This window comes from Corvus moneduloides, chromosome 7 (genome assembly GCF_009650955.1).
Source record: "Corvus moneduloides isolate bCorMon1 chromosome 7, bCorMon1.pri, whole genome shotgun sequence".
Taxonomy (NCBI): Eukaryota; Metazoa; Chordata; class Aves; order Passeriformes; family Corvidae; genus Corvus; species Corvus moneduloides.
The window spans coordinates 10,636,412-10,652,491 of NC_045482.1; the positions used below are offsets into that span (position 1 = coordinate 10,636,412).

General features: G+C 41.4%; 1 protein-coding gene across 15 annotated transcripts in view; it reads right to left on the reverse strand.

Annotated features, from left to right (window-relative positions):
* The window catches only part of ANKRD44 (ankyrin repeat domain 44), a 132,063-nt gene that overhangs the window by 33,566 nt on the left and 82,417 nt on the right, over positions 1 to 16,080 (reverse strand). For 10 of the 15 annotated variants that reach the window (XM_032113973.1, XM_032113972.1, XM_032113976.1 and 7 more), the window contains exons 7-14: positions 14,957 to 15,099; positions 13,381 to 13,593; positions 12,370 to 12,448; positions 9,092 to 9,206; positions 6,070 to 6,152; positions 4,653 to 4,770; positions 2,200 to 2,268; positions 1,363 to 1,503 (exon numbers count right to left, since the gene is read on the reverse strand). In XM_032113973.1, the coding sequence (XP_031969864.1) occupies positions 1,363 to 1,503; positions 2,200 to 2,268; positions 4,653 to 4,770; positions 6,070 to 6,152; positions 9,092 to 9,206; positions 12,370 to 12,448; positions 13,381 to 13,593; positions 14,957 to 15,099 (961 nt within the window). The remainder of the gene's footprint in view (positions 1 to 1,362; positions 1,504 to 2,199; positions 2,269 to 4,652; positions 4,771 to 6,069; positions 6,153 to 9,091; positions 9,207 to 12,369; positions 12,449 to 13,380; positions 13,594 to 14,956; positions 15,100 to 16,080) is intronic. The other 5 variants (XM_032113974.1, XM_032113982.1, XM_032113971.1 and 2 more) reach the window with 1 other exon arrangement.

Below are 16,080 nucleotides of genomic sequence, written 5' to 3' on the forward strand. Positions count from 1 at the left end.
AGAAGACAGCATCACCACATCAGAATCAATTTAGGTTTGGACTGTGAGGACAAATAAAAGCTATATACTTCTGCCAAAGTTCAGGATGTGACTAAAGTAAGCTTTTTTTTTTTAAATGAGGGATAAAAGTAGATACCTCCTGAAGTTAACCAAGAGCTTGTTAAAACGCAGGAACTTCACCTACCAAGAACCAAAAGCTGAAAAACACATACTGAATCATCATTCTCAACCCCCCAAGTAACACTCACCCTGGTAAGACAGAATTAGACACAGCCAGTGGTGAAAGCCTTCCTACAAGCCTACGCTGATTTTCATGCCAAGCACAGACCTCTGACAACCCTGCCTCCTTCTTCCCAGCACTGTTCAGGTCTGAGGGTGACAGGGAAGACATTTTTCATATCAGTCTTATCCAGCAAATGATGAAGGCGCTCTCAAGGCTCTGATGTGGCATTCAGAACTCTGCCATGAAGTTAAACTAAACTTCCTCTGCCGTGGCTTTGAGGTGGTGTTCTGCTGGGCATGATGCAGCTGTACTTTTACCAGACCTCACTACACAAGAAACCAAAAACTAGTTCCTTAATGTCTAGAGACACTGTCAGACAGGAAAGCATAGCACGACCTAAAATAAATACAGCTTGCTAACAGTTTTAAGAGAGAACTAACAGGATAATTGAGTCTGGTTTATACAGTATATTATAAGGAAGAGCTTGCCAGAATGTTAAACTATCTGGGAATTAAAATTGCAGTCAGTAACCACAGCATTTCTAAGTTTTGCAGCTGTTTTCCCCCTTTCTCACAAGAACAACACTGTGTTCTGACAAAGGCTATTCCTCAGACCTCTCTGTAAAAAGGCAACCTGTTTGGACGGGGTGAGCATTTTTATCTGCTCTGACAGTGGAGTGAGACTGATGGTTACATCTATCCCACCTTTCTCCCAAATCTGTCAAAATGCCCAAATGTCTGTCACTGCAGTCCATCTCAGAACACCTCTCCTGCTGTCTCTTGCTCTATCCCTTCTGATGGACTTGCAAAGCAAACGCAGAAAATTCTCTGAGCTTAATCTCATGAGGAAACCACACAGGGGAAAACAGAAGACATAACACTGTGAAAATAGTTCTGTAGGACAGGGTGGCTGCAAAACTGCTCCTTCCTGCAGAGGTAAACCATGGAGCTGAAATGCCACATCATCTGGGGATTTGGCTTCCAGTCAGAGCAACTCACTGTGGAGCTATGCATACATCTGAGAGAAATTCCTGTGCTAGTGGGATCTTTTGGCTCAAACAAGACAGCATCATGAAGAGACGGAAATGACACTGATTTAGCAAAACACTCAAAGCAGGAATTCCTCAGAGGCTCTCTTACTTTCGGTCCATGTCAGAAGCAGCAGCATAGTGCAAAGGGGTGCGTCCCCAGTCATCTGTTTCATTGATATTGGCTCCTGTTGTCACCAGGGTCTCGATGCAGTGGAAATGACAATTTGCAGCTGCATAATGCAAAGGTGTCCTGGAACATAAGTGTTCATATTTGTTACCTCATATTCCAAAATGCACTGCAGAGGATAAAGATGAATCTTAATTGCTGCATTCCTACAGATGCCCAGCAATCAATATCAGCACTTTAATTTATGGAAATTTAACAAAATATTGTGTTAATACGAAGTTCTGGTGCTGCTACAAATCCTAACAGGATACATATCATCAATCTGTGCCTTGCAAACAGCCTACTGCCTGTGAGAGCCTCTGCAGTGGCTCTGCAGACACACTACTTCTCCCAGCTGGGAGGAAAAGCATAGTGTCCATCACAGCATCTTGTTTAGATGGCATAGCAACACCCATAGCAACGCTTTCTGTAGGGGGAAAATCCTCTAGGAAGCACATCAAATAGCAGCTCTCCTGCCATCATAACCCAGGTGTTGTCTTGGGCACACCAGTACAAGAATTTAGGCAGTACAAAAAAAGAAAACTTGTGATATTTTTAAAACAGAAAACTCAAGAGGGTGGGATGGCTTTAATGTATTTAATGAAGCCTGCACCTGTCTGGCTGGCATGTAACTGCAGCAGCAAGGGTTCTGCAGAGAAGGCCAAGCTACTTGATTTTGCTGCCATTTTTAATAGAATATATGATTTCCATTCTGAGGTAGCCTTTCTTCCTTGTCTGATAGATTATTTATTTTTTAAAAGAACTTCATAATTTACCTACCTTCCACATTTATCCTTCTTATTAAAATCTGCTCCACTGCTTTGCAAGAGTTTTATACATTCTACATTACTGGAAAGAGAAGTAAAGAAGACCGAACATGAGTAAAACAGAAGCTTACATCTACATTGCTCCCTGTCCCCCAAAAGGAAAAAGTTACTCTAATAATTTTTGTATTACTTGCTGTGCAAAACCAGGGTACAGCCAACTATAACATGAAATTCAATCAAACAGAAAGTGAAGCTTAAAAAAAAAAACCTATTTTCTTTTTTTTTCTTTAGAAAACCTCAAACTTCTCTTCTGCAGAAGAAAAAAAATATTTATTTTCCAAAGAGAGCACAGTAAATGTGATCAGTGTGTTTGGAGAATTTCAATGGCAGCTGAACTGTAGTGCTTCCCATTCTAACCTGGTATTTTAGTAAAGAACTTTAAAAGAAAGTTGTTGCTAGCTTATAAAATGCCAGTCTAATAATGAAGAGGTGACATTTAACAAAATCCACCCCCATTCAGCAAGCATTCAACAGCAAGCACTTTGCTCAAATCCTGTTTATTTAATGAAATATAATCACAAGAGTCTCTTTTAGGTTTATTCTGATACAATTTGTTGACTATTGATAGATTTAAGCACATCTCCATGTGCTTTGTTAAAAAATGGGTGTAGCTATTATAGTGATTGTCACATCAACACTGCATTTATAGAAGTGGAGGAGAATTCACCACATCCTGGCTGTCTCTTCATCTTGTTTAAAGCCACGTAATTTTTAATAGAAAACAAATCAGCAGAATTCTGACTTCTTTTGTCATTCAAGCAAATAAATGTAGGACTCCAAGCCAGAAAATGACATAAAGAAGTGCAGCACTTTCCAAGACCACTTATCATTCACAGGGGCAATAAATCAATCACTTGTGTTCACAATCAGATGAGCAGACCTCTGAAATTCTTTTCCTAGCACCCATGCAACTCCCATTAATGTAATGGCAGTAACAGGCCTGTGTCAGGAAACAAACGAATTGCTTTGTAGATCTCCAGCTATAGCAAAAAAAAAGGGACTGGATGCAATAATGCAATATTTTGGTGTATGTTAATCCCAACTCTAAATTGCTGTTGCATAAAATAACTACAGAACACTCACCACAATGCACTAAAAATAAAAACACTTGCTAGTGATGACAATCGTAGTAAACCACTGGCAAAATATAGTTTATTTTCATGAGTCACTTTTGCTTCTTATTGAAGCCTCTCCTTCACTTTAGGACTTCCAGGATGTTATTTTTATCCTCCAGGGGTGCAGCCTTATCAAAGAGGTTGCATCTGAACTATATTATAATAAGCTGCATCCAAGCAACTGTCATACCTCTTCTATTAATGTGAGGGAAGTATCAAGAGGAATAGTACCAAAAGAATAATAAAACCAATATTTGGATAAATTTTATTAGGGTTTGGTTTTTGGTGGTTTTTCCCCCCCAAGAACAAAAACTTTGCGATATAGATTTTGGCCCAGAAGAAAAAGCAACTTCCAGAACGACTGCCAAGTATTTGCTGTGGATGAGCATTTCTGCTTGCTATAACCACAGAGAATCCAAGGGCTGTAGCCAAGGCTCCATTTCAGCTGTCTTCTGAGCCATAAAGTACTCAAACAGAAGAGTCAAAACTCAATGCTTGCCAAACGCTGTGTCCTTTTGCTAGATTAACTTCACAGCACTTCACTGACAATTATCTGGAAATATTTAAACTAACTGGAGGCTACATTTACATCTTAAATTGAAGCATTTCCATTTTCGCTTCAATTTCCATTTCTGCCCTCCCACCACTTTTCAGGAATGCATCACCCAGACAGAGGGACAGCCTTCTCACTTTCCAATTTGGAGGACAGGGGTTTGGTTTTGGTTGTTTTTCTGTTGTTGCTTTGGTTTGTTGGTTTTTCTTTCAGAAACTTTTAAACTTGCACTTGAAAAATGGGAGAGGGAGATGAACTACATTTGGACTCCAAGGCTGCAATCTGGTGGGCACTGCTGCACAGCTGCCTTTTCGGACAAGGACACAGTCCAAAGATGGAGTCCAGGAATAACTCCCCTGCCAGCAGCATCCCAGGAGCTCCAGCTCCCGCTTCTCACTGGGTATTCCCTAGGGACTGATGTTTTCCTGGAGACTGCTGACCCTCAGTGACTGTTGTGGCCCTCAGGCAGTCCTGGGCGAGTGCAGCACCCCTCTGAAAGCTTCTCAGGGGCATGAAGAGTTTTCCCCTCTGCCTGAAACCCACGATTCAAATCAACCCAGCTCACCCTACACAAGGGCAGCAGCAAAAGAGAGCCTAAAGCGACCCAAATTATGACATCATTTACTGCTTTGCTTCCCTTGCACAGCAGTAAATTCCTCTGTGGATGGCACAGCCAAGCTGGCTGGCACCAAATGTGCCCCAAGCTCCCTTGGAGCAGCCCCAGTGGCAGGTACTCACCCTCCGGCAGCGGCCGCGTGCAGGCACGTTCTTCCGAAGCTGTCGGGGGTGTCTATGTCAAAGCCTGCAGACAGCACGTGCTCATTACTAAACAAGGACACTATGCTATACTTTTGTCCTAGTTAAACCACAAGAAACATCGCAGAGACAGAAAAATCAGTTAGTTGGGAAAAAAACAGAACGCGAGCAACTACAGTCAGAGAGAGGTTGTCACGGGAACAGCGAGCAGCTGCTCCGCTTTGGCAGCTCTATAAAAAGAGCTGAGAAGTTGATGAGCGTCTATTTCCGCATCCAGCTCCTCCACATCCCTGTTTACAGCCATGTGACAGGTGTTTAGGAGGCAGAGACTCATCAAGAGGACTGCGACAGCAGGACAGGAAGACAGAAAACATGAAGACGTGAGGAAGAACAACAGAGTCAGCCTAAACATGAATTGGGGCCATTTTTATTGTGTGTGGTTGTCAGATTGGGAAGAGGCTTCCAGGAGCATGTGGGGATATTCATCAAGATGCACAAGGCCAAAGATATCAGCCTGACAGTGCTAACTCTGATCACCCAGGGTGTTTTCTCTTCCTGTCTAGTGGTCAAGGCCAGAACACACCAAGACTTAATGTAATGGGGCATGTAATTACCATTTTTCACATTTCTTTTATATCCTACAGGACTCAAGTTAAGGGGGAAAAGTAGTTGTAGGATATTTTACATGTTAAGCAATGAAGGAGTTTTCTAGAAAACTCATATGATCTGGGTCAGGATTTTTAAACTCATTGGAACTCCTGCCTGGAAAAAGCAAAATTTGGGATTTGGCCACTGATTACTGACTCTTTTGAAATGGTTGCATAAGCAAGCTCTGGCTTCTTCTGTGTTGGGCTCTGGTGAGGATCCCAAGACTGTTCTCTTGACACTACACTTTCACTCATTTTCCCTCTCATGCCCCCAGAACTTTGGCCAGCCTAACTCCTTAACTGCAGATTCAGAAACACACTTTAGCTGCATGTAAAATACATCATCATCATCAGTGGGATGTAATACCTGTGCCAGTGCAGACCCCAAGGAGATAATTTCAGAATTACTCCTTTGGGGGGCAGGGGGGAGAATTCCCAAAACAAAACAGGACCTCACATTCCTGCAGTTTGGAAAGGGGTTCTAAATTCCCTCCCTCCCCCGGTAAATTAGTCTAAACTCTCTGAACCTGCCAGGAGAAAAGAGCTTTGGGCACGAACAGCACAGGATGCAAGGAAGTACCAGCATGGCTCTGGGAAAGCCTCGCATCCTCTGGTGCACTGCCCCACACAGCCCAACACAGCAGCACAGGAAGCCTTTCATTTGAATAATTCACAAGAAAAAGTAGAAAGGGGCTGCAAGCAGCAGAGACAAACACTACTCGAGTTCCAGGGACACTGGGGGATTCACTCACCCGATGACAACAATTTCCTGCAGCAGTCTGAGTGGGCATTCAGCGCTGCTAAGTGTAAAGGGAACATGTTGTGGATCCCACACCTGAAAGGGACAACGGCCTCATGAGAAAATGTAGATTACATACATACACAGCACATCAAAAGCTCCTTACAGAAAGGCAACATTTTCTCATGCTTTTCTAGGAAGATTCTTTCTTGGTGCCCGCCATTATTTTTATCTGTATTTCCTTAACAGCCTTCTCGAGAGTTAAAAATATTCCGATGCAGCAAAATCTTGGCATTATGCTTTGAACAGAATGTGGCAGGATTGTTTCCAAAAAATTCAAGGCAAAGCCAAGGTAAGGGAGGAAGTAAGAGAGCAGATACGGCTTGAAGTCAATTGCCCAGTGAGCCACAAATTTCAGCACCAGCTACACATATGGCAACTGCCATTCTGAGGGAAAAGTAAATGCCAAAACCTCCTCTACATTTATTTCTGAAACCCATTTTTTTTTTTTGCAGATGACTCTTCACACTTTCCTTTAGGCTGCCATGTCATGGTTTTCTTCCACATCCTAAGAACTAATAATCCAATTTTCCTATTTGTTCCAGCTACTCTCCTCACCTCCCCTTTCACTTTTTCCTCCCTTTAACATGACCCTCTTTTCAATTACATGATAAACTTCTCAGAGCAGACATGATGGGTAAGAAAAGAAAGGCAGCCATTAGATTGAGCCTATCTATCATTAGTCTAAATCTGTATCAGGCAAAGATGTAGTTTTTAAACAAGCTGAGCACTCAGCAACTTCAATTAATAGCAGGAAATCATGTCAGTTCAGTCCCTAGGCATGCCACTGCTTACTGTCTTAGAATACTTTTGGGTCTGGACATCTTGGTATCTTTCATTCTGCATTGTTTTGTGTAAAGCATCTTGTTATTTTAGAAATATTATCCTACTGGCAGTTCTCCAAGTGCACATAAACACAGAGCCTCTGAAACCATCTAGCTTGACAAGATTATCATGTACTGCCTGCTCCAGCAGATATATTTTTTTAAATTACAAACTCTGGAACAATAGCAGATGGATTCCTATCAGTCCTTCATTTCTGCAAAACAATTGGTGGATGGGACAGTATGATCACCTCATGGAAGAGGATTTCAGATACAGATCCAAGGATCTTATCTTTCTGCAAGACCCACCATAGATCATAATTACTTATGAAGCTTCAGACAAAAATTAATGTGGATGTTTATAAAGATATCTTGCTCTCTCCAGGATCTTATACATAAATGTATTTAACTAATTTGGGTTTGTTTTCAAAAAGTTTATTCTTTTCAGAATCCACAGGCCCATTCTTCCTCTGCCTTCATATTAAATGTGTCCTCCTTGCTGCTTCACTACACTGAGGACTGATGTGTGCTGCTGTACAGATTTTAATTTTGCTATTAGCAGCATCTATATCTTAGAGAAAATCTTTTAAGAGAGGATCTGACAGCCTGGTCTTTGAAGAAACCAGTGCAAGCTCCACTGAGCTGCTGCATCTATACAAACAGATTGCATTTTCTAGCCATGGATTCATTTATTTAAGGTAATATTGGACATTTTGTATTCCTGTGCTTCTCCCTACAACCATTTCCCTCTGTCTCCTCCTCCACCTAGTTATCTAATGCAATATTATTCACCTTTTTGGTCAAGATTTCCACCCAGCAGATATTTTGGCTGGTTTCCACTGAAATCCACTATCTGCACATTTGCTAGCCAGTGTCCCACTTCTGCAGTGCTGTTCACACTGGTTCCTCCCATCACTTGCACACTTCCACTTCCAGTGCATTGCCTCAAAGACTGGCCAAGCTGTCTGCACTTATTGTGAACAGTGCTGCAGAGTTGTCTTTTCTAAACCTGTTTGGGGAGCTCACCCAGTGTTATTTACATGCAGCACATATTGAAAGCACATTTAGCACAGGCAGTAGCATCATTTCCATCTGCCTGGTATCTCTGAGCCAACTTCTTATTTCACTTATTTCTGCTGCTGGAAAAAGTATTTTATTTGATCAATGTTCTGGTCATCCAACTGGGAAATAGAAATTTCTAACTGGAGAACCCTGATTCCAAGAGTGGAGTGGGCTATCCCAGTGCATCTCATTTTCCCTTAAAATCTCAAGCTAACAGACAGTGACTGACTGCACTGGAGAGAGAGGAAAAACATACACCTCTATTAAGATACCAAGATCTTTAGGCTGGCTGTATTAATGAAATCCAGTGACATTAGTTGAAGCCTGTGGAATTACATTATCCATGTAAATTGAAGATCTGTTCCACCTTCTGAGTTTGTAGGGTGACAATTGTACTCAACAAAGGAGAGTGGGCAAATGTGTCATTTGCATAAACTTTATCAAGCAAATAAACAAAATACTGAGAGCTGCAAGTATCCTCCAAATTCAAACCAAATTTGCATTTGAAAGCAGGGTTTCCTAACTAGGTAAGTCAAGAGAAGGCACAGATTTCTATGGCAGGTTCTAGGTAGAAGACAAATTCTATTTTGGAGACATGTGGAGGTAATTGCCAAAACCTTACATTATCAGATGCTGCTCTGAAATACCTGGTACAGATATCCCTCACAGCACTGCATTATCCTGATCTCATTACGCCCAGGTTTGCTGTTTCCTTTTGACAGACCCTAAGAACCTAACCATAACTAAACAATACTAAAGTACTCTCTCTATATATATATACATACATATAAATATATACACACACACCCCCACTTCATGTACATGAATACCACTGTTCCCCATCAATGCTTCAGGGAAAAGAAGCAGTACTTGTACTAGTAATCATGCAAGTGGGCACAACAGGCACTTTGCAGAGAACTCCACACTTCCCAATTGTTCATATTTTAGTCTCATGTCACCCACTGAAGTACAGTACAATTACACTTGTCCATTTTAACCTTCCCACTTCAGAAGGTGAGGAGCAGCTGCGTTTCCAGGCATTGGACATAACACTTGATCCTTAGGAACAGCTCCACTTGAGGCACCTACTTGGCAGTATCAGCTCCGCTGGTTATGAGGGTGTTGATCAAAAGCTCGTGTCCGTATCTTGCAGCCACGTGCAGAGGGGTGTTACCATCCTTATCAACACAGTCAATTTCCCCTCCTGCAAAAGATATTTTTATACAGTTTAACACTGAGAAGTTCAGCATGAACCAGTGACCACAAGTGCTATTTGTCTCTAGCAAATGCAGCATGAACAGCCCAGCCACAGAGACACTAAATTTCCCAGAGCAAGGACCAGCACACAGCAAGCTGTCAGCTGTCAGCCACAGGTACTGAACATGGTCTGGCAGCAGCATTTGCACCTCCCTCTCCACCTGCAGTGGTGGGGAAGAGCGGTGGGAATGGGATGATGTACAGGGGTCAAGTACACAATTTGGATTTGCTGCCTATCTAAAGGTACAAATGGGTGCCCTGAAATAAACTACAAAATAATCTGCTGAAACTGCACCCTCATTTGTAAAGGCATTGCCACTCAGCCTTATCTGTATGACAACAACGTTAAATAGAGTTCACTCAGGAGGCCAGCAGGAACACTCTACCAACAAACGTGTTGTGTGCTCTTTGTGTGTCTTACCAAAGAACAACCAAGCAGTCCTCATGTAAAACTTTTCCTTTTGCAATTTAAGCCTGGCATCTTGTGTTTTAGTCACATAAGCAGGAAAAATGGATTATTTCTTTAGACAGATTACAGACAAGTCCCTGTTTTCTTTTTGGACCAAGAACTGTTAACTTCTTCAGTCTCTCCTTGCCAGTCAGGTTTACTGCACTCCAACTACTCTCTCCTTCCCCCAGTCCTCTCCAGCTGGCCTGCATCCTTCTGGAAGCAAAAGCCAAACCAGTACTACAGCTGACATCTCCCAGTGCTGAGGTGAGCAAACAGGATTACTTCATGCCCGCTGGCTGCACTCCTGGACATTGCACAGCACCATGTACATCCATGATCCATTTCTTTAAGCACCACTGCTGACTTGTGGTCAACAACCACAAACTCCAGATCCCCTTTTGAGGGACCCACCTGGCTGTTGCCATTCTGAACTTGTCCAGCTGATACTCCTGCCTCTGTGTGTGATTTTTCTTTTGCTTCACTCGCATTATAACTTCTGTCTCCAGTTCTACAGGATCATTTTTCATTCTGACTCCACCTTCTGCCAAACTAACAGTCTCTCCCAACTGCATTTTTTTTCTCCAAATGTTAAAAACACATTTTCTATTCCACTGTCCAAGCTTTTAATGAAAATACTGGATAGTTCCAGATCCAGAAGGAAAACTAAAAACTCCGTCACTACACCTTCCATTTCAACAGCAATCCATTTATTACTAATCTCCAAGTGTAGTTTTACAACCAGTTATGCACCGACACCGTAATATTTTAATATTCTGTTAGTTTGCTGTGAGAATACTTCCTGAAAGCATGTAAAAAGTCTTGCTAATATCAGGATGTGGTAATATTTACTGCATGTCCACCCTTGCAGGAGATAACAAGGCTTAAATGCAACAAGAAGAGTTCTAGTAAAGCACTAGACAACATGCCCTGAGAAGCTGTGGACTCCCCATTCCTGGAAGTGTTCAAGGCCAGGCTGGATGAGGCTCTGAGCAATCTGGTCTAGTGCAAGGCATCCTTGCCCATGGCAGAGGGGTTAGAACTAGATGATATTTAAGGTCTTTTCCTTTCCAATCTTTCTAATTTCTAATTTTTTAATGGTAAATGAAGGTCAGTGAAATGCTTGAACAGGATCCCTGGGGCAGAGCATCCACCAGTGAAGGTCTCTACAATCAGAACCTGCACATGGAAAAGTCAGAGTACTGTGCTGTGTTCACAAAGCCTATTAAACTGCTGTAGAAGAGAATTGTGATGTTCCAGCTTCTTTTACTCTTGAGAAACCTGTGCAAGATACTGCGTACTTTGGCTGACCTATGTAACATTCTCCAGCATTTCTCTTCCCCCATTTTTAAAGAAAGGTATCACATCTGCAGTTTTCCAATTTTAAGGTAATCCATTCTTCCGCTACAGGTTGCTAGAGACAGCAACCAGAAATTGAGACATCGTTAACCAACTCATTAAGTACTGCAGAATGAAACTCCATTTATTTAAATCATTGACATTTCTCTCTTCCACAAGATCCCATGGCAGTAAGGTATAAAGTCACTTGCAATGACATCTGTGTACAATACTAAAATTACAGGGGCAGAAAACGAGGAAAGAAAGAAGTGAAACCCAAGTAAGTGGAAGCAGAGTAGAGAGGCGTGAAGGACTGATGAAGAACTGCCAGTCCTTTCACACACAAATCCAACAGCGACCAAACAATGGCTCTAAGCCTGAGCATACTACACTAAACAACTAAAAATTTCAGTAAAGCACAGTTTCTTGCATTTTGCCCCAACTCCCTTTTATTATTACTATTTTATTTATCCCAGGACAGAGATGACAACAATTTGCATGATGACCTGAAAGAAGCATAATGTACTGGAGGCCTCAATTTTTAAACACAATCTTGTTTAAATGTGTCATTACATTTAAAGCACAATTGCTCAGCCATCTTCAACATTTCACACTTCAGTTCCAAGTCTGGGATTTTGGAAAACCAAAAAAAAGCCCCAACCAATAAACAAAGCCCAGACCATCCTGTCTCATGTAGTGGCCCAAACTGGGAACCTTAAGTAAAGAATCAGTAATAGCAACCTCTGTCATTCAGAAACAGGCCTTTCCCAGATCTCCAACAAGAATAATTGCTATATGCTACAGTACTCTTGGACAAAAAAGATGCCTGAAAAATGACTGATAATCAGGAATCCTGGCTATGCCAGAACAAACAAGGCAGTGCTGCTCCTCCCTCCTGAGTACATGCTCAACACTTCATGAAGACAGTGGTGAGGGATGAGCTATGAGAGGTGAGAAAAGCGCAGCCACTGAGTGCAGAGTAAAAAAAATGTTTTGAGCTCTAAGAACACCAGGGCTCCCAAAGGAGGACAACTAGAAAATTATGCATTCTTCTCAGCAGAAAAAAGACCTAAATACTCCTCTGAACTCTTGTTTTCAGGTTAAGGATCTGAACGGATCATCCAGGCCACTGTCAGCTGGAAGATTATGGAATTTTGTTAACAACCAAAATCTCAGCTTGTGATGACACGATGGAATGAGAGCTGTCAGTGCAGCTCAAAGCCAGAAGTTCATGGAGCTGCCCTCTGGGTCAGAACAACGGAAAATTGCAACAGTGGACACGCCTGATCTCTTGGAGAGCCATTCCAGAGGCAGAGAAACTCACCGTTCTGGATGAGGGTCTGCGACCGTGTGAACCTCCCATGGACAGCTGTCATGTGCAGGGGGCTCTTTCCATCCTTACTCTGACAGAAATGAAACAGACCAGTGGTTCAGCATGTGAAGGCTTATGAAATCAAAGGTACAATGAGTACAGAACAATGTTTTGGGTTTTAGAGAAAGAAACTGAGACAAGGAAAGCTGAGCAATGAGAAAACAGCACGGGAGTGGTACCAGCCTCTCTACTCACATCACTTCATGTTTATTGCCATGGGGTTTCACCTTCATTGGCAAGCACAATCCCTAACTTCTTCTTAATAATTCTGAGTTAAAATAGTGCATTGACTATTCACTGATCTCAAGGGACTTGCCAGATGTTAAATGCTGGAAGTTAAATGCCAGTTTCACAGATGGGAATTTTAAATAAAGTAGTCAAAACCTTATATGAGCTCAGAAGACCTCAAGTCTTCTGATACTTATACCAGTACCCTCTGTTGGACAACAGCAAGTCCCTTTCAGCTTCATCAAGATGTATCAGTTGTGCCTCAAGAATATTCAGATATCCTAAGCAGAATTAGACTTTGTAATCTTGGGCTCTAAAGCAGGCAAACAGTAACCTTCGGTTTTATTCCCGGGAAAGGCAACTTTTTGGAATCAGGTTTAATTATATCCATATTATAGGGGGAAGAAAAATACTAAAAAGGAATAGTTCCTTGACTTAGCACCATTCCCTGAGACAACATTTTGACAGAGCTCCTGGGACTATATTTTAGTACTGATTCGTGCCTTCATGAAAGTGGCTGGCCTGGAGTTTAGAGCTGTCATTGTATTTATCAAGGCACTGAGAGCTCCTCTGCTGGGATGTAATCTCACCCAAACAGTTTCATGATCAACATTCTCAGCATCACTCTAATTCCATCAAGGATTTAAAGCCATGCTGTATTTGTTATTACAGCTTCCTCCTGAGATATGCAAAATAGGATAAAGAAAAACTGTAAAGCTGGAATTCAAGTTTTACCTGAATATTAACATCTGCCCCATTATTCACTAGTAGTTCAAGACACAGTGCTCCATGAGTGGAGGCAGCAGCAAAATGCAAGGGGGTGAATCCATTGTTATTAGGCTGATTTACATTAGCACCATAGTCAATCAGCTCATTAACAACAGAATCCTGACCATTGTAACAGGCAATGTGAAGTGCAGTATTTCCATAGATGTTCATCTCATCAATCTAAAATGAGACAAGGAGACATAGTTAAAATTACAGACATCAGCTTAGCATTTTATGTAATGCATCACACACTGCAAATGGAAATAGCTGGAGGCCTGAACTGTCATAGGGCATAGTTCTCACCAGCACATTTCATCGACAAATTATACTCCCAGACAGCTTAACTTAGAATGCTTTGCCTTTCCTATTATTAACTTTTTATCCTACTGACAATTTCTAAAACCAGTGTGAAGCTTAAAGCTGATAGCAGGACTACATAATGATGATAATGATGACAAAAGTCCTAACAAGCTGGAAAGCTTTTCCGTGTAAGTGGAAAAGCAGGATGAATAAAAAGCTCACAATCTTTATCTTTAAAAAAATTACAGCAGTGAGTATTGAGTTTTTGTGAACAGAACCAGGCATAAGAGCTGTTTCCACAGTTTTATTTTGGGTAGGGAGTGAAGGTGTCTGAGTGAGGGCAATGTGAAAGTACACAGACACACTTCAATAAGAAACCACTTTCAGTAGCTCAGTATTATAAAGATGTAATTAAGATTATGTTACTTCTTGATGACCAACCTAGTATGCAACTGCTGTTCTATAAAGTAGGACCAGACAGATTGTACAAAAGACTCGGGAATGGCATGAACAACCTTCCATGAAATACAGGCGTCTCGAGATTATATCCCCAGTGGTGGTGAATGTGGAACTCAAAGGGAGTTATTAGGATAGCATTGCTAATAACAGGAAACAGCTATTCCCCTTCAACTTCACAGCCAACAACCTGTGAACATGAACTTCTGACAATTTTTTGGTAGGTCAAGTCAGCTGAAAATGCCATGGCAAAAGCAATGGCTTTATTTGACATCTCTGATTAACTGTCTGATTAGGCTCCTCTGGTCATCTCACCACTGCTTTGAGGAGTTGACAATAACAAGAAGTCCATGCCCTGAAGAAAATTTACTTTCCAGAGTGAAAACAATCCATCAGCTACGGAGGAAGTACAGGTCTGTAAACTGAAACGGCCTGAACTGCTGTTTAGTAAAGCATGCAGTGTACATGTTGAGAACAACCATTCATCATATCAAAGGAAATGCTGACTCAAGGAAGATTTTGTTACTCCCTCTTCTTCTGCAGGAACAGGATATATCACCTGATTCCTTCAGCAAGGTGGCCTGGAATTTACTGTCCATATCAGACTTTCCTTAATACAGAGTGTTTCCTGGCTCTTGAACCAATAAACTACAAGAAGCATAAGGTGGTCTGGAAAATGGGACTCCTTTTCTTTAGAAGCTCTTCCACTGTCTTTAGCAGCATCCATAAGAAAGAAGAAAATACTATCCCTAAATAGAGAGAAACAAAGTGCACATTACCACATTACCTCCACCCCCAGGTTAAGGAGTTGTTTCACAATGTTAATCTGCCCATTGGATGCAGCTGCATGAAGTGGGGTGTAACCCTTCTTGTCTTTACAAGTCACTTCTGCACCATGATTAATCAGTAAGGCAACAACTTCCAGGTGACCTTCAAAAGACAAAAGATAGTTATCAATGAGTAAACCATCCTACAGCATCACTTCTCCCAAATTACTGCTTTCTTGCTACCACACTGCCCTTTCACTGCTGTTTCAAAGTGCTCCCACAGTTTTCCAATGGAAGAAAAAGCATTTTCATAAATGTTTCTAATCCTAGCTCCAAGGCCTTGTGAAGAAATCCATGCATTCACCTTCTCCAAATGTGTCAAATTTCTTTTTACTGAATTGATTTTTCAGTTGCCAAAAGAACAAAACCACACCTCTTTTCCATTTATTTCTCTAAAGCTAAGAGTTGGTGTTTTATTTTCCCTCTTACAGAGGATTGTGATACAGTGAGCTTAGGAGCATGGCAATACAAGTCTCCCAAAACAGCATCCTATATAGATGTCACCTGCAAACACAACTACTAACACTTCTTGGGTTTTTTAGAGATAAAAAATAACCTTAATGAATGATAAAATGAAGAGGAATAGTCTTATTGCTTCATGCTGAGACAGAACTGTCTTAGAATTAATCATTTATTTTGTCGAACACCATGCAAAGTTGTGCTCCATCTGAGTTGCAGAGCACTTGCATGACAAGGGGCAGCTCTGGTCATGTGCAGGACCTAGGACACCATATGTACAAAGTGTCCAAAGATAATTAGCGTCCCAAAATAATTAAATATTCAAGAAACTCTGTGAGGGTTTACAGCTCTCATGTCATTATCTAACTTCTGTCTAAATTGCACCACAGACTCCATTGCTAATTTAGGCCTTAGATGTTATCTAAATACTTTTAAAAGTACATAATGAATTTCTGAAAATATTTAAGTGGAAAAGAGGCGTGGAATTGCACAGCACAATGTAAGAGCCCTTCAAATCTAGAGTGAAGTTCAAAGCTCGTTAGCTCAAAAGCCACATCACAGTTGTTGGCAAGAGCCTTTCCATCTGTCTGTGTATATCAAAAAACCACACAATATGCTTTTCTCA